Source organism: Apteryx rowi, unplaced genomic scaffold (assembly GCF_003343035.1).
Source record: "Apteryx rowi isolate R43461 unplaced genomic scaffold, aptRow1 scaffold_801, whole genome shotgun sequence".
NCBI classification, from domain to species: Eukaryota; Metazoa; Chordata; class Aves; order Apterygiformes; family Apterygidae; genus Apteryx; species Apteryx rowi.
Genome location: NW_020451096.1, coordinates 110,931 through 130,151, shown reverse-complemented (window position 1 = coordinate 130,151; position 19,221 = coordinate 110,931). Strand labels below are relative to the sequence as shown.

The following is a 19,221-nucleotide window of genomic DNA, read 5'->3' as shown; positions in this document are numbered from 1 at the left end:
CTCTGTTTTTAAAACATTTTAGCCATGACTAAGAGAGATGCAGAGGAGCTGATAGAAATAGAAATTGATGGAACTGAGAAACAAGAATGCACTGAAGAAAGGTATGTACTCTCTTTGCTTTTTGGGTCATTGTATTGTAACTGATTTTTTTTTTTCTTTCTTTCTTTCTTTAATTGGTTTCAGATTTATGGCTGCACATACTAAGTTCAGTTATTCAGATTTTTTATTTAGTTATTCTGTAGTGCTTCAGAGATGGCCAGTGCTAAGAAATAAGTGTTTTCTAGCTAGGCAAAAAATAACCTTACACTAGCAGAAGTAACCGGATCAGTATGATCTCCACACTCCTGCTGTTGATTTTATGTGGCAAGAACGCTGAAAAAATGTGGAAACAACATTCTCAGTTTTGTGTGTGCACTCTTCCATTCTTATGTTCCTTATCTAATTAAATGGTGGTTGTCTTGAAGTAGGAATGTAGCCACTATAGGAAAGCAATATAGGGCATTGCCTTCATCTTAATTGCTTGAATCCCAAACCAATTTATCTCTTGCCATATTCTTCATAGTTCTCTTTCCCCTAACTTTAATGTCTGTAGGAATGTGTCTACATGTACTTGCTGTGAACCTTACAGCTCCAGCATATCCTTCTGTAAGTGAAATGAACTTTTCAGGTTCTCCAGTCAATTGCTTTACTCTTACCCAAGGTCATTTTTTCAGTGCAGTAGAAATGATATTCTCTCTATATTAGAGATTATCAGGTCCATTGAAATGATAGATATCGAAGTCTGATGTTCTTTGCCTTATTTGCCTCAACCTAATTTTTCTTCCTAATGCTTCCTTCCTAATTCTCACACTATTTTGAAAGCTCAGAGAGGCAGTTAATACGTTGGGAAGAGATAGCTGAGGCTGTAGATGACCTGCTCTTTAAGAACTTGTTTTGGAAAACTGATTCTGAACCATTTATTAGTTTCTCCTTGTCCTGAGCTCCTTATATATTTTTAATTCTTACAAACTGACTCTATCCATGTATTTTCTAATTTCCATCTGTGTAAATTGAAAGAGGCCAACTCTCATGATTGTTGTTGGGATATGAGTCCTATAAAATCGAGATTTCTGAATGCCTGTGCCATATATTCAAGTCATTTTAATGCATGACAGCTATAGCATGTCGCTAATGTTTTTTGCAAGGTTACAAGTTGCTGTAGTTCCTTCTGGTTGTCACTTGTATGCATAAGCTTATGCTGACTGGTTAAAAGATACAGACGATCATTCTGCGTGACAGGAGGTATTTTTCTCCTTCTTTGTTCCCTACCTGGCAGTCATCATTCATCAGTCAGTCACTAACTTAGGTGACTAGTTTCTTTACTTGAAAAATCTCCCCTCCTTCACTTGCATCAAGGTTGGGGTGGGTTTGCTATGTGTCTGCTGCTCTGTATGCTACAGCTTTAACAGTTATTCTGTGTTAATATCTGAATATGACTTCTCCTGAAGCCTGTTTACCCTCCATCAAAACTAATGACTACCTTGCTGGCAAGGATTTGAAATTCAAAAGTAAAGACTTGGGTTGAGCAGTTTAAACCTTTTCTTTCGACACAGAGACAAATGACATCACACCTGCCTTTTGACTGTACTTCTCCATTGTTCCAGTCCCTCTCAGCTGTTAGATTTTCTCTTTGATCTTTCTTGGGCCAAACTTCACTGTTTGTTCCTTTTCTTTTTATTCAGGTTTTAATTTATTCCATTGCTTTCTCAAGAAGTTCTTTCAACACTGTCTTCCACGCCCCCACAACTCTTTCCAAGTGTCACAGAAACTTCCCATTCTAATGTTCTACCCCTTTCCTATGTAAAATTTTCTATTTTTAATAGAAAAAGTTATCACACGAAGTGCATTTCTTCCTTCACTGAGGATTTCACTAGTGCCAGCAGTGCCTAGATTTATTTAATCACTTAATGTAGAACATTATATAGCACTTAAAGACTTCTAAAAGCCCCATGGGAGATACCAGTCCTAAAATCTTGAATTTTCAAGTAATCTGGTATGTACCTAGTGGTTATGAGTACTATTAATGATCTCTCTGGCTAGCTTATTGCAGCCTCAGAAATTGATCTTAAAAGCAAACTCCAGAGCTGAGTAATGATTGTTCCGCAATGTTTGGTCTAACTGCAGAGACTTGAGGAGGGAAGAAAGAGAAATGTATATCCAAGAGGTTACTGTGCAGATATGTTTACCTCGGAGAATTTTCTTTTTTCAGCTCTGTCCCAAGCTTTCTGCTTAAGCATTTAGTGAATTGCTTAGTCCATTCTTCAATTACCCCTGTTAGAAAGCTAGTTTGTGCCTGTTCAATGCAGATTGCAGGATGCTTAAAGAGATCAGAAAGGGACTGTTTCACTGTGGACTATGATCACAATTTTTAAAAAGTAACATCCAGTACTAGACAGCAAGGCCCTCTGCTGTATGTGACATCTGAGCTGCACATCAACCAGCCCTAGAACTGCTACGGTTTGCAGTGCAGCATTTTAAAAGGCTTATTTGCTAGTTCTGGTTTTCCTTAGTGTTCTTCTCTATAAATCACAGGGGTCATAACTGACACTTTAGCTCCTTATCAAGCAATTTGAAATCATACCCTTCTTAAACAAGGTAAATTATCCTCACTCAGCACATGCAGCCTTTTCTTCCTCTGTTAAATACTCTTTGTATTATAGTTTGTCTCTTAATAAAATATAATTGTTTCTTAACGTATAGCATTAATCATTTCAATTTGCCAGCATAATGAGTTTTGGGGTGGGGGTTGCATTACAGTGAGAGCAAAGGGGATTTGAGGATTAATTACCTCGATGTCTGGAAGTAGTAAAACTTTCAGAAACCTCTTGGAAATTTTTTTAATCATCCAGGACGTTCCATCAAGTTGTTTAGACACTATTTATAAGTTAGGAATAACTTTAAAAGTTGTTTAATTACAATTTAATTTTCCCCCAAATAAGAGCTATTTACTTTAAGAAGAAATAATAAGCAATTTGGGGGAGAGAATGCAAAGAGCAGATAAATCTAAAATTTGAATCAGACTTTTTTTTTAATGATTTGCAACTGAAGAGTTTTTCTGCCATGATCGAAGGAATAAATTATCTTTGTTCCCTAGCGCAAATCTTGCCAAAATTTTGAACAGCATATAAAATGGAGATTTTTAACGTGAAGCTGACTACTGTCCTAACAGCATAAGATTTTCCTTCATAGAATCCATTGTAGAATTTGTCTGTTTATGCTCATTAATAATCCAGAAGGAATGAATAGGAAGGCAGCAGAGGTTGCAGATGGTGCAAAGTTAACATAGGTTAGTCAAAATCATCAAAGATAAACTGTGGAGGGGCCTAATAAGAGTAGGTGATTGGGAGTTATGATGATACGGCTGCGCTGAGCAAGTGCAGCATGGTGCCTCGTGGTAGGAATGCTGCATTCAGTAGGAGCTCTGAATGTCAATAAAAAATCGGGAAAAGACTTGGATTTAGTAAAAGCATGTTTTAACAATATGCAGTTGTGTTTTAAGAAGAAACACTAAAATTTTAGAATGAATAGAAAACATAACTGATGTGTATGATGCCATATGGATCAAAGGTACAGCTTTTCTTATTTTTTACACCAAGTTCTGAATAGTTGTGTTGTATTTTTATAGTTAGTCATTAAATCATTCCTAGATCAGGCAAGATTGTAAATACTAGGAAATTTGAGTAAGTGATTAATGAAAGCTTAGTACAGTGAGATACAAAGTTCTAAGTGATACTGAAGTGTTTGAAGAGACTCCTGTTTATACGTCTTCGTAATATGTAGGGACTTTGAATGAAACTAGAAAGTTTTTGCAGTTGATCTATTTAACATAACAATTGTGTTGGATGAGAAAGTTAGTTAATTGTTTAGTTGTTTATGCTATTTAATGATGTAATTGGTCAATAAAACATACTTGAATCGAGCTCAACTACATGCATTTCATGAAGCAGTTCACTTAAATACAGAAGTAAGCACAGTGGAGGTGGAATTAAGTCACCTCTAAGAAAAGCAGTGACCAATTTCAGTGCTGTTGTTTCATGATCTGTTGTATTTATTTCGCATTTAAGCATTGTTGAGCAAACCTATACCACAGCGGAATTTGTGAGTCAAGCTATTGACATCAATGAACCAATTGGAAATCTTAAGAAGTTACTGGAACCCAGACTGCAGTGTTCCTTGGATGCACATGAAATTTGTCTGCAAGATATCCAGGTAAATTGAAAGATTGTAGAAAATTGCTTTCAAGGATTTACACTCTTTTTTGAGAAGCATTTTACATACTTAGTCCCTTTCTACCATTCATGGAATTCATGCTTCATTTGGTATATAAATTACAAGTATAATTGTGTCAGCTTCATCATCTTCTGACTATTTAATATGCACACACTAATTCAGTACAAATGAAACTGGAAGACTTCATGAATCATGTGAGATCAAAGGGGTTCATGGGAAGGTGTGGGGGAGAATGGAGGGGGAACCCAAATGCAGAAAGACCCTTCCAAGTGAAAGAACATCATTGCATTTCAGGAGCATGAGGGCAATGGCAATACTATTTAAGTAAAAGCTCTTAAGGTAGCTCACATCATTTGTTGCCATCTGAACTTCTGGGAGTCTAATCTTGCTTTGACTCTCTGAATAAAGAGAGAAAGTTTGTTTTTATAGTTTTCAGGTGCATAGATAGCAAAGCATTACACAACAAACTTTCCGTAATGATAAACTCTTGGCAGTTGAAAGCCTGAAATAAGTGGTTACTGTACTGTTCCCTGACTGATGCGTAATTTCAGTATAATGTGCTGTTTTGTGATAATTCTTTTAAAGCTTTAATAAAGCTGCCATACAAAAAAGCTTGGTAGTCCTCTCTATTGTCCTGCTGTTCTTACTGGTCCTTCATGGTTCTCTGGAGTACCAGAAAAATCAGTGGAATATTTAGTGCAACTTTAAGATTTTCATGATTTGGATAGTAGTGAAAAAGATTTAAAGTTCTTAAGGAGGAAATACCTGATCTGTAGTAAATTTAGGCATAGTGAAACCTGGGAAATCACCTTCCTGTTTCTAGATCTTAGTCTTATCATTCTAGTTGCTTTCATATTGCATAGCAATTCATTTTAAATATTTCGAAAATTAGTAGTATTACAGTAAACTCTCAGAACCAATATAATAGCATTTAACAAGGCAAAAAGGATGGTATTTTAGATCCTGGATTTTTCCAAATACACCCTTACAAAAAAATTAAGACTTTTAAATTATGATGGATAACCAGATTGTTGTTGTGGTCTTGTTAAAGCTCTGTTGGTATTGCTTTTGGAGTTTTCTCATAGGCTGTTCAGATATGGCAGAATGTCACTTTCATTAGAAATAAATACAGTGGAGTTCTGGAGAAGTATGTGTATACATGTCAGTAACTTGCTGATGGAAAAGGAAGAAAGCTAAGTTTTATTTAAGTGAACTAAATTAATAATTAGACTTTTTCAACATTTTTTTTTAAGTGGGATTAGAGATTTCCCCCCCACCCATCTTTCCATAGTTTTAACAAGGTTAAAAATGGGAAAAGATAGTCTTACAGAAGAAAAAAGACTGTGTTTGGTAGGGTGAAGAGATGATTCCAGTAGAAACTGAAGTTTTTGACATTCTTCCCTGCATCCTCTGGACACCAGGCAGCAAGTTCTTAGTAACTCCCAGTGAGTTCTGTGTAGTTGTTGCAGACGAGATGTCATTTTAAATTGTATAATATAGAGAAGAATATAAATAATTTATTTTACTCAGATATATATTTTAAGCAAAAAATAGTAAGTGATGTAATTACACTAAGATTGTTGGGCAAAAGGGAAGAACCTTATGCAATGACAGAAAATGATTCCGAGGCCATGTCGGAAAGACTGAAAGATTAATTTAAATTAGTGTTAACACTGCCTGTGTAGCAAGATATAAGATTTCAGAGGAAATCTGATTCTAAAGGAAAAGCCAGTTGAGATGATTATCTTTGATCAGCATTTATTGGAAGCACTGCAGTGAGAATATTGCTGGTTTCCCCAAAATGGAGTTTTCTCTTTCTTTTACTCCTCCAACCCACCCCTGCCACACTCTCTACAGGCACCATCACATGTTAAGCAGTACAACTATTTCACTTTGTGTTCAGCTGGATATTTTATTTGTAGTTAGTCAGACATCTTTGGCCTTTCCAGAAACAACAGGAAGAATACTGCTTTTAAGACAAAAGTATTTATTAAGATGTTAAAAACTGAGAAAAGGAATTCTAGAATTTTTTTTACAAAGTAAGGGTACTTCCAGGCATTTCTTTACTAATCAGGTTAAAAAATGTTCCTGTAAGTGAAACACCATTTTAATCAGAACAGGGTGACACATTTCAAATTCTGATGAAGTTCTTGGTGTTGTGTACTATGTCTACTCAGTAATAAAAATATTTTCACCCTTCTTTAGAAAATTCACTGCAGACATTTTTATAAAGTTCAAAGGAAAGTAAGTGTTTCTTGTAACTGTGAGACTAATGCGTGTTTGTTTGTTTGTTTTTTCTGCTTTTATCAAGCTGGATCCAGATCGCAGCCTTTTTGATCAAGGAGTAAAAACAGATGGAACAGTACAACTCAGTGTGCAAGTAATATCTAGGCAAGGTAAGTAGTTAATTTTGTCTGTTGTACAGACAAAGTAATATTGCTGGAGTGCTTGTGATCAAAATCAATCCTCTACTCTTTTTAACAGTAATTCTGAGAAAATAACTGAACTGTCACATAGATTCAGAATGTCTTTTCCATTGTATACCATGGTTATGTGTAATTAAAATATATAGTATAGTAATTAAAATAAATATGATGGACTGATGCTATCTAAAATGTATTTTTCTCTTATAATAACTTCATATTGATTTCACAGTAAAGAAAACAAAAAACTGAGTCAAATAGTGGTAGTTGCCTAGATTATGAGGCTTTCATTAAGGGTGAGTAGTTATTCATATCAGACCAAGCGTCTAAGGAGGCAAAAGATTTTATCTAGCTATATGACAGTCCTGTCTGAATGAGGAGTGTGAGCTTGTGTACTTCCTGAATAACTGGCTTATGAGAGTACATGCACCTACCTGAAAATTGTTATGAAAGGCTGGTTCACCATCTGTTACCTGTTTTCTTTGGATGAGAATTTGGACTAAACCATTGTGACAGATGAGCATTAACCAGGTGGATAGGTATTTGTTGATACATAGTCTTTATTTGTTTGCGGCGTCAGGCACACCAGGATTTCACCTTGTCAAATTCTCAGCAATTAGTAGCTCTGTTTGTTGCTTTGTGCCCTGTTCTTCTCCTTTGCCCCCTCCGTATGTCTGTGTGAAAGGACTGCAGCCACTCACTGAGAAACTGCGTATCAGACTCTGGAAACAGCTATAAGTGGTTCTAATGTTTGTCGTATTTTTAAATCAACAATGGCAACAAGTTCCTATTGGAGTAGGATATCTTTGATTTTCTGTTTTGAGTTATGTCAGCTAAGCAGATTAGCAAAATTTGGGGAGCACATCTGGTTTTCTTGTGGTTTCAGCATAGATTAGACTGAAGAAAGCCTTTATGTTTTGTATTAAGTGTTCAGTAGGACTAAGGGTTTACATTTAATGCTGTCAAGTGACAAGTGCTAGGTTGAATTCAAAATTTCTCTTATGTAACTGCTCTTAATTCATGTCCAGTAGCTTATAATGTGCAGTGCTCAGACTTCCATTTTCAGAAGGGTGCAGGTAATGATAAGGATCTTTCAATAATATCCTCCATTTTTCTCCTATGTTTTCAGTATTTTTAATGTGAAACTGAAGTATATGACCAAATAACCCAAAGAGCCTTTTTTTTCTTTTCCCTCTTCAAAATAAACACCGAAATACTAAATGCTTTTGTATGACTTCAGAACAGTCCTCAGTGTTATTTTCAAGCCCTGATACTTAACGCTTAAGCAGCTCATAAGAATTGTGACAGTTCAAATTGAAAAAAGTGTGGCAAGGCAGAAGATCACTAAACAAATGGCATAGATGCAAATAAACTAAAGAAGTGGTCAGGTCACTACCAGGGAGAAAGTCTTGTTATTCTGACTGCAGTGTCTCGTTAAAAAGGGAGTTTTGTGTTGTTGTTTAGGATATAGAGCCATAGAAAAAAAAAAACCAGCTTCTTATGTCACCTCCCGTTCCTTCTCTGTTCTGTGGGTGAAGTATCTGAAAGATTCTTGATTTCTCCCAAGTTGACACCCCCCCCCCAGTTGTCTTTTACAGAATTAAGCAAGCAATAATCAGTGATGCTAATCCTCGCTGTGGACTGGATTCTCTTATTTCTTGACAGGCAATCTGTTATGTCAGTTCAAGTGTTGTATCAAATTTTGATTAGCCATCTATAAATACAGAGGAATAAACACCAGCTGGAATATGACTCAGTGTAGCTCTTTTATAATATTTCATCCAAAAGTATCATAATGGAAGTTATGGTAGATTAAGTATCAGCACAAAAATCAACAGATTGCAGTACATTTAGTAGGTGGGCTTTGCTGCTATTGCTTAATGTTTTAAGGGTTGGAGGGGGGTGTTTTTTTAACTTCCCTTGCTTGGTTCATTAGAAAGACCATTCTGTCACTCCATCTTCACTTAATTTCTTCCTCTTGGTTTGAAGAATGGAGATGTATATGTTTTTCCTGCCACTGTGACACCATCTGTTTTGAGTGCAGCCTGGTTCTACATGACTCTCAAATAAGCCTCTTGCAAGTTTGGGGAGATCCGAGTAACAGTGTTGCATTGTATGTCAAAGAATTTGAAAGAAGCTTTAGTTTTGAAGACTTCCATAGCAAGTATTTTAGTATTTTTTTTTTTTTTTTTTTTATCCAGACACAAGTTATATCTGATTAAGGATTTATCCTGCCTGTCTGACTGATGATAACCATTAACATTTTGCCATCCTTAAACTGTAAGGGTTGATATTCCTGAAGACAGGGATCTTGATGCTAGGTTAGACTGTGGTAGTCTGTTTAGTCAAATGTTTAGTTTGTGTAGTTTCTTCACAGTAGATAGTGTAACTTAGATGCTAAACACCAGCAATGGGTATGAGGAGACACTGTCAAGAAGTTGAGGTTAACTGGTTGAGGTTTGTTCTTTTCAGTGAACATCACTATCTACATGGCTTCCAGCTAAAGCTGTCCAAAGTTGGGTGGGGTTTTTGAGATGTGGTGAAATTGTTTCTTACTCTATTTTTAGTTGCTTACTTTGATCTTAAAAAAAAAAAAAAAAAGTTGATAAACTTTTCAAGTTGTAATTCTTGGTGCTGGGTATACGGCTTAAGTTGAAGTCTCTTTTGGAGGAACTTCCCCCAACAATATCTCCTCTGAAAGAAGTTCAGTAGCTGTTTTGTTTGTGGTGCAGTCATTTTGAAAGACTGTTTCATGCAGAAACATGCTATTGCATTTGTGATAAAAGAATATTGTGATAGAAGAATTGTATGTCAGCCAAAATGACTGCAAAACAATATTGCTATGCAAGAAATATTGTATAGGCAGTATTATAATTCTGGTTAAACTTATTTTTTACTTTTTAATTTCCTGTGACTGAGAGCAGTGGTGGAAGATCTGGCTGGCAGTCTGTCACCTGAAGAAATCTTTTCTGTTTCTTCTACCTCCTTAATCACCAGAGTAGAGACAAGGCAGAACAGAAGTACTTAACACACTTTTTGCAGATGGGTTACAGGAGATGGAGGTACAGATTCAAAGGGCTGGAATGAGAGCGGGGAACGGAGATCTCTGTCCATCATTGGTTTAAGCAGTAGGAGGAGAGAGACCTGAATTATGCAGGTGTCCAGTATGGTTTTACTTTCTCTTTCTTGTTTGGGTGGTTGGTATATAAACAGATAGTTCAGTTAGCCTGGCTTTCAAGACACTCAGGTACAGAATAAAACAAACTTAAGCTTGTCAAGGCAGTGTCTATAAATGAAAGTGTCTGTAGTTGCTTTGTCTGTGTTGAACTCAGTTTTGTCAGAGTATGTTACACACACCCAGAGCATTCCTGCAGGGTTAACATGTTCCTGCACAGATGCAATTCCACTTACTTTTTGAGTGCTTGAATAAGGCAAGAGCTTAGTATCAGCAATTTTTGCCGAGAATTTCTGAGCATGTGTACATAGCTGTGCTATAGGTAATTACAGAGATTTCAGGGATAAGCGGTGGTGAAGCATGAGATGTTCTTTGGATTTAGGTATCTGAAGTCTGAGTCCTGTTTTAAGTGCATAACTCCTTATTTGACTGTGATTTCTAAAGAGTTTTTTGCAATAACTAGGCTTTAATTTCTAGTATGTAAAGGAAGGATTTGTCAGCATAACGAGCCGTGTTGGTTTAGATTAAAGGTGCAGTTTGACTAATGTCCTGTCTCTGGCTGTGGTCATTAGCATGTGCTTAGAGAACAAAACCAGGGTGCCCATAGATCAGTCTTACCCTAGTATATTCTCTAGCTTCAGACAATTAGCAGTGAAGGGACTTGTGCTGGAGGCTACATCTAGAAATCTTGATGGCCAGCCTCCTTGAATTTTTTTCTCCTTTTTGGACCTCTTTATACTTCTGATGTGCGTGAGATTCTGTGACATTGAGTTCCACAATTTATTTGCTGGCCAAGGAAAATGGCTGTAAATTTATCATGAGAAATAATTTATAAAAGCTTTATAAGAAAATTTGTAACATTTAACTGAAAAGTATCAGAAATAAAGCTGCAGAAAATATAAAATCTAACTTGCTTCAAGGCATGTATGAAACATAATATTTTCCTGAAATGTTTAGAATATACTCTGAAACAAAAAACGGGCTTTGTTTCCACAGAGTGGAAAGTGGTCATCTGTTTTCTTGTAAAGTAGGTAAAGGGAGAGATTTGAGAAGAGATGCAGCCAAATCCAGTGAATTTATTTTAATCTAACATTGCAGTAAGGTAGGTGGCAGACTGTTACTTCACAACATTTTTACTTATAAGCTGATCCCTCTACAGAGACTCATCACTTTGATCTCCCTGTTTGCATTATGGATAAAGCAGTAGATTCACAGTTTTTTTGGCATGTAGTTATTTGACAGACAGTGAATTATTTTGGAGCAATAGCAAACAGTTTCTTTCTAAAAGCTTTTTCTGGTTACTTTCTTTGCTTAATCTTGAGGATCAAAAAATACAGCTTTAACCCTTAGTATTTTCCCTTATCTATTCCTATCTGAATTTAAAATGAATCTTTGCTTCATAAGTTAATGGCCTAGTCAAAACACTTGCTACTCTATGCACGTGTTCTTACTTGTTTGCTTTATATTTATGTCTGTTTCTTCATCTAATCAATCACTTACTGGTTGCCTACATCTATTTTCACATCCTTAATTTCATATTACTGTATACAATCCCTTTTATTTTATTTTCCCTCTGCTCTCTCAGACACAGAATTTTTTGTTTGAATTCTGTTGCATCAACATCTGATCAGAGTAGCTCCAGTATTTGCAGTCTGGTAATCAAAGTTAGAACTAGGTCTGTATAAGATGATTTAAAATGACATATTCCTTTTATGTTTTGCTTAAGTAGTAAATACAATAGGGAGCCTCAGAAGTCTCATACTTGAGTGTCACTTCAGGGTAGATTGTTTAGAATGTGGAACTATGTTTTAAATGCACTTCAAATGGATTTTTTTAAAGGAGAAACACGATTTTTGAGCAGAGATTATTGCACTTTTTAAGTTAGGGTTGTAGAGAGGCAACACCAGAAGTTTCTCCTATGCTTAAGAAGACTTTCACTTATCTTAAACTATTTCTACTGCTTGGAAAAGATGCTGAATTGGCAACCCTACAAACATAAAACCTGTTTGGCCACATAACAGACAGTGGACAGCATGGTTCTCAGCCGGATGATTGTCAAGTTTTCCAGAATATGACAGAGCCATGGAAAGACAAACAAATGACCAAAATAAGGAATACCTGGTTTTGCCCATTGTATTATGACTGGCAAACTGGATGTTCATTTACTACAATGCTGCTAGTGTTATCTACAATTTACTGTAGAGAGCGCATTTTCATTCTTTTCTTTCAGCCAGCACGTTTCTTTGTCCTATACAATGTGATTTTATCAGTTATATGTGCATTACCAGTGAAAAGTGTCCACTTATGCCATCATTCTGTTAATCATGTCAACTTTCATCTCTTTAGTCTGTTGCTCCCTTAAACACCTTTGCATTTTTTCCATGCATAGCAAAAATCTGAAGTCATCCCCTTATCCTCTTCTCCAAGTCCCTTTATGAGAGCTACAGTTGTGAGGCCTATTGAATGCTTTCACCTGAGCATGACTAAGTAGGCAGTGAGTTGTAGCTACTTTGTTATGATGCTGAATGCTTTTTTACTACCTTTACTTATCCATTGTCTGGATGTTTTCTTTTTTTTCCTTTTCTTTTTTTTTTTCTTTCCTCCGTGATTCTTGGTAAGATTGACAATCTTGCTTAGCTTATTCACTTTTTTGGGTACAGATTGAATTTTTATTTGTGTAATGCACAAAGAATCAGTGTATGATCTGGAGCCTGGATGTTAATGTAATACAAAAGAAATATTCAGGTCTTCCTATATATTTCATTAAAAACAAACAAACAAAAAAACAAAGATATACTGTATTCTTCAGCTTGGTTTTGTTTTCTAAAATGTCAAGTTGTCCAACAAATTTTAATAAGAATTAAAGTTAGTTGGAAGATCAAAAATGACACTCCTCTTGCTTTTGATTTCTTTAGTTAGTTTTGATAATGTTGTAATTACAGGTATGATATTATGCCAGACAGATCAAACATTAATATTAAATGCAACCAAGTGAATGGAAGCACTGGCTTACAGTTTTCCTCTACTTGTCTATATTTCTTGTTTGGGAAGGTTGAATGGGAGTACAGTGACAAAATTTGGGCTATTGTGCTTCAAATATTATTTGGAAAACTTCTCTGTCTTTCTGAATTAAAATGTCAGGAGTAGGATGGGTTTCGAGATGTGCTGTGATTTTGGGGTTTGTTTGTTTTTTTTTCCCGGTAATTTCTTTGGGGTTTTTGTGAGTTCTTTTTTTTCTCTTTAAATAGAATTCATCCATGAAGACTTCAGTGTATGTCACTGGAGAATAGTCTCTTTACTAGAAAGTGTAACATTTCCATTCAGCATTTGCCTTGCATCTTCAGGAAATTTCTGATCAAGGAGAAAAATAAACCTTTTATCAAATCGGAATGTCTACAGTCACTGAGTGTTTTCTAACTGACATCTTCTCACGTTAGTTGTGTTCAAATCTAAAAACGCACAGTAGGAGAGAGAAGTACAGTTGACCTAAATGTTCATGACCCAAATGAAACACCAAACAGCTATAACAGCAAAATAGTGGTTTTACCACCAGTGTTGTAGTACCAGAGTTGTGTTTCTCCTTTTTTGTCCCATGTGTCTTGCAAGTTTGTGTAGAAAGCTCAAGGCTGAATAAACTGTACTTACTATCTTTGTACTGTTCTCATTGTCATTTTTCTCAAGCTGAATTCATTTAAAATCAATAGGAGTTCTTGTCTGAAAAAGACAAGACTTTATTCGTTCTTATGGATGTGCTACTTCTATTTTTCCTCCTAAACAGTAAATAGATTGTGGTTTTTAGCTTTTATGGCAATATCACCTCCAGAAACAGCCTTGTTGTGTTAAGCTTTAATATAGGTTAGACAGCAGGGATGTGAAGTAGTATCTTATGGCACAAGATCAAACTGAAATTGTTCTGGTCATGTGATTTCCTGTGAATCTTGCCAAATGAATATCTAGTCCTAGTCAAGGTTTTCAAAGTCATGTTGAATTTAAAGAATTTTACAGATTTTCACAGAATCACAGAATAGTAGAGGTCGGAAGGCACCTCTGGAGGTTGTCTTGTCCAGTGCCTCTGCTCAAGCAGTGTCAGTCACAGCAGGTTGCCCAGGACTCTGTCTAGTTGGGTTTTGAGCATTTCCAAAGATGAAGATACCCTCTTCAAGGATTTTCCCCAGAAGTGTTGAAGGAAGGTTCAGATATGTTTGACAGAGATCTGTTGAAGTACAGTTGTTCTTGGTATTATAATGGAAATGATATAAGCAACCTATATGCCACAAAAATGGAAAGAAATTATTTCTATTTAGTATATTATAATGGCATTGGAGCTGGGGAGGGGACAGAGAGAAGGTATCTATCACATGGCTGGAAAAGTCTCCTAAGCAATGTCAGATTTGGCGAGGTACAAGTAGGGCAGAATGCCTTCTTGGAAGACCACAGAGATGGCAGTGATATAAAGCATTAGTATCATTACTGAATGCTTTCTTCATTGCTGCCTAATGGATACAGACATATGCAGCAGAGTTGGAAGAGGTCTTAAGTGACTGACCTAAAACCACAAAATAAATAGCTGATAAAGATGAAGTCCTGCAGGAGGCAGTGTATTTAACAGAGCACACATTTTGAACAACAGTGTTAACTTGGGTATGTAGACTCCAGAGAAAGTGGAGAAATATTGTAAAGACTAAAAGTAACACCTGTTACTTTCAGGAGAAGGGAGGCAAGTCCCACCCCCCACCCCCCGACGCACTGTATTTCTTTTCTAAAGAACAAGTGTTTTGTTCAACATAGGGGCATGCTGAGCATCTTGTTCAAGATAGGTGAAAGGGATCACCTATCTAGAATATGAAACTAGAACACAGGAAGGGAAGAGAGACAGTTTCGTGTTCACTTGTAAAGTATGTACTTGAAAGTAGGTACTTCAGTAAGTATGGACACTTGCAGAAATTAGATGATGTTTCTTTTGTGCCATGCTTCTTTCCTAAGTTTGCTAACACTTTTTAATTGGCAAGTTTTAAAATAATATTTATCTGTTATTGTTGCACTGTGATCTTTAACTTTTATGTTTGTTCTTTCTGTACCTAGGGATAGAGCCCAAGTTAAACATCCTTGAGATTGTGAAGCCTGTGGAGACTGTGGAAGTAGTGATTGATCCAGATGCTCATCATGCTGAGGCTGAAGCTCACCTTGTTGAAGAAGCTCAAGTGATAACCTTGGATGGAACAAAACATATAACAACAATTTCAGATGAGACCTCTGAACAAGTGACACGATGGGCTGCAGCACTGGAAGGCTATCGAAAGGAGCAAGAACGCCTTGGAATTCCCTATGGTACTTAGTACATGACTCTGTGTGTGTACATGGAGGGGGGAATGCTCTTTTGTTTATTTGGAAGTTTGCATTTTTTTAATAAATGAGCATTACTTAACATTGATTATACAATTAAAGTGCTCTGGTACCTCAGAGAAGGCTGCCTATGGTATAGGTGAATGCAATGCAAATATTTCTGCAAAAGAGTAGGCTAAAGAGAAATAGAATCAACGTTTCTAAGAGTTTTACTAAAATAGTGCTGTTTGCTCCACAACTTCCTTGTAATTGGAGTTTTTAGAAATCATTTTTCTTCTTATCACTCTCTTTAAAATATATATGTTAATGGCAAAACTCTTCAAATATGGATCTGAATTTGAACAGCACTCAGGACTTGGAGAGGGGAGGAATTTAATCTAAAGATACTGCAACAAACTATTTGATAGGCTGCAGGAAGTTGAGCATGTTGTAAAATTGGATTTTGCATGGAAAGCAAAATGTTGGCTTGAACACAGTGGAAAAACGTAATTCAGAATTGAATGTAAAGATACCTGTATCTTACCTGAATGTAAAGTAAATCATAATCTTTTGAGCTAGTGTTGTTGCCACTAAGCAGGTTACTAATTTCTTGTTATCTTAGAAAAAGTGTCTTTTAAGTGTATGTTCAAGATTGAACTGTAACTGCAGTTTCAGACCTATAATATATTCAGGAGCTTATGCAATTGAGTTGCTTTTTGTGACTCTGAAATGTACTGTCAAGATATGTCCAGCGCATGAAGCTGTACTACATAAGCAGATTTGAAGAACTGGAGTATTTTTGGCAAAGGGGGTACTTGGAAGCAATTAAAAAAAAATGCCAGTGAAGTCACAGGATACTTAATAGGTTAACAATGTTAACAAATTTTTGATAATTAAAGCAATGGCTTTTTGATACTTTTTGTTGATCTCATTGGCAAGCATTTCCAAAATAGCTTTTATCATGTCTGTGAATTAAGGGTGTGATGCAAAATGCTTTTAGAGATGTCATACATTATCAATAGTCCATGAAATCTGTCCACATGTTCTCCCATTAATACAAGAAGAAAATTATTTAAGACCACGTTGTTATGACATTGAGTAATGTGAATAAATTTTACTAATTTTGCTGCCTGGCTTTAAAAAGAAAAAAAAAATCCACACAATTGTGGCTTTAGAAGTTTAATGTCTTCTGTGTCATGGGAGTGCAGTTTTTCTAGGAAAATCATACTAGTTTGTTGTGACAGAGATCTCTATAACCATAGTCTTCACTTGATATCAGAAAAATGTGCTAGACTGGCTATCTGCCCATTGCATGGACTTGAGTTGAAATGGGGCACCACTAAGTTCTATACTGTGATGCAGTCAGAAGTTCCTGAGAACATAAAACACTTAAAATTTATGTGTAGTCCTCAAAAAAGTAGTTTGTTTTTTTTTTAACATTATAAACCTGTATTTAAAAAAATGGAAGGAGAGGCCAGTTTCCTTTAGAGTTGTGTAGTCAGGGTCTGTAACACTTTCTGAAATTACTAATCATTTTATCAACCTTGAATCCGAAAAGTAGTGTATGCTGGTATTAAAAGTCAGATCTGATCAGTAAATAATATCCACCAAAGAAGTTAGTACCTTGGTGTCTCCTTCCTTACATTCCTGCAGGTCTACCTCTTTTGCTGTAAATTCAAAATCAGTTTTTAACAGGTCTTTAAAATGTTGTGGCTTTCCCTTTGTTATATGTTTTTGGTGGTTTGTATCAGAGACTACAAATCTTCAGCTGTTAAAGGCATTTCTGCTAATGGAATTCAAAAGTTTGGTACCATTGCAAAGATCCCTAGGAAGAATGAGACTATTAATTGATATGAGAAATAAAGCCAAGAAAGGAAGCAGTAGAAAACGCAGAAACTTTGGGGTTGGTTAGGGAAAATAATGATTTGTGTTCCTCTGCAGATCATGTTCTGTCAAAGAGAGCAAATTAGCAGATTTTTGATGAAAAGTCACTGCATTTCATGTTACGATTTTTAAAGACCAAAACCCTTTGGGTTTGGCTGTTCTCAAAGGATTACATTGCATAGTTTTAGGTAGTAGTAATGAAAAATGATGCAATGTTATCTTCCTTTATTAGGAAAAGTGGAAATTGTGGCTCCTAGATAACGTTTGTAGACCTAGAAAGCTTTGCTTTCTTTGCTTCTTAAGATAAAAAACATCTTTTGGGGGTATCTTAATTTAAAATATAATTGTTTTGCTCCTATTCTTTTGTTCTTCACTTTTGACAATGAAAATAAATATCCCTGCTTTAGTTTCCCTTTCCAGTTCTCATTCATTGACATGTCTTAATATATTGCTTGTGACATTAACAATGTTGTGAAGATGATACTTAGATTTACCCATCCTCTTTTCAGTTTGTTTGTACTAATACGGCTTGAAACAACAGATTTATGTTAAAATGCCTTGAGTCGGCAAATCACTTATTTCACATATCTAGACTTGATTATTTGTTACCCCTTCTATGTGCTCCTCTATTGTGGCTTGCTTATACTTTTATACCTTTTGTATTGGCACTTAAATGTTGTGCATGATATGTTCTCTTGAAATGTCAAAAAAAATCCTTAAATTTGGTGTTTTATTGTTTGATTTAAGGATAGGTGTGCAGTGGGGCCTATTATATATAAACTTAGTTTAATGGCTTAGTTAATATGGTCTTGCTAGATACTGTACATTACAATTACTATTATTTTTGTATATTGTGCAAATCTCTTAAATGTGATTTTAAGTAGTTTAGAAACTGGGATAACGTGCATGAGTCTAGAATTTAATATTTCACCATAATCACATGCTGATGAACATATTTGAGGAAGAGGAGCCTGGTGTGTGTGAGAAACTTGTTTTTGAAACTAAAGAGCTACGGAAAAAGAAAAATAATGATGTTCTGTGTTTTGAGAAATTCAGTGCATAGTTCTGATGCAAAAGCCTTTGCTGAAGAAAATTCTTTTTTTTTTTTGCCTTTTCCTTCTCCCCATCAAGCTACACGAATCCATCAGCATTTTAAGAGGAGTCAGCTTTTCACACACTCAGATTTGCTCTTGATAACTATAGTTATCCTTCACGTTCATTACTTTGATTTTAAATAGAAATTATTACATAATTGAAAACCCTATCATCAGTGGACTTTGAACACCAGTACTGACTGGCCTAGAAGCAGGCCCTTTTTTAAAAAATTAAATAGCAAGAACCCCCAAATAAAGCTTAAAAAAGGCCTTCAGAAAGTTATATAAAAGAACAAGTTCTAGGCTAAGCTTGTCTAAATTCTGTGAGGTGATAGCCACTTGCATTTAGTTCTCATTGCCAGTTACGGGAAGGAATAGTTACGTATCCTCAATGAGGAGGGCTCCTTGTAGTATGTAACGGATGTATTGGCGTTTCTTCTTTCTCTTTCCCTAGATCCTGTACAGTGGTCGACAGACCAGGTGCTCCACTGGGTGGTGTGGGTGATGAAGGAGTTCAGCATGACTGACATAGACCTCAACGCGCTCAGCATTCCCGGGCGGGAGCTCTGTAGCCTCAATCAAGAAGACTTCTTCCAGCGAGTCCCGCGAGGAGAAATTCTTTGGAGCCATTTGGAGCTTCTTCGAAAGTGTATGGGAGATTTTTCTGTGACTATTTTACTCCTCCTTGCTTCTCCTTCTTTTTTTCTTAAAGATGACAGATGGTGAACGTTGTTTTTCCTTCACTTCATATTAGCAGTAAAAATGAGGGCACCGAATACAGGAGATATTAGTGAGAATGCCTGCTGTTATGAAGCTTGTCTGTATATTAAACATTGTTTGCCCATCTTTCACCAAACTTCATAACTAATAGGGAGGAAACACTGACTTATGATTCATTCTTTGCTTCTAATAAAGATTCTTAGTTTGTGCATCTTCTCATTTTGACAGTTTTTTAATTAAATATTGATTTTGAGTTATTTAATGTATACCTCTATCTCAATAGATGTGAATAGTATTAAGCATATATAATGAAATCCTTAGACTGTGCATAGCA

The 19,221-nt window shown here is 35.9% G+C and overlaps 1 protein-coding gene across 2 annotated transcripts in view; it reads left to right on the top strand.

Annotated features, from left to right (window-relative positions):
• GABPA (GA binding protein transcription factor subunit alpha) overlaps window positions 1–19,221 on the top strand; it is a 30,072-nt gene continuing 10,851 nt past the window's right edge. For both annotated transcript variants that reach the window (XM_026089220.1, XM_026089221.1), the window contains exons 1-5: window positions 1–101; window positions 4,104–4,248; window positions 6,581–6,665; window positions 14,950–15,195; window positions 18,622–18,816. In XM_026089220.1, coding sequence (XP_025945005.1) covers window positions 25–101; window positions 4,104–4,248; window positions 6,581–6,665; window positions 14,950–15,195; window positions 18,622–18,816 — 748 coding nt within the window. In that variant the 5' untranslated portion in view covers window positions 1–24. The remainder of the gene's footprint in view (window positions 102–4,103; window positions 4,249–6,580; window positions 6,666–14,949; window positions 15,196–18,621; window positions 18,817–19,221) is intronic.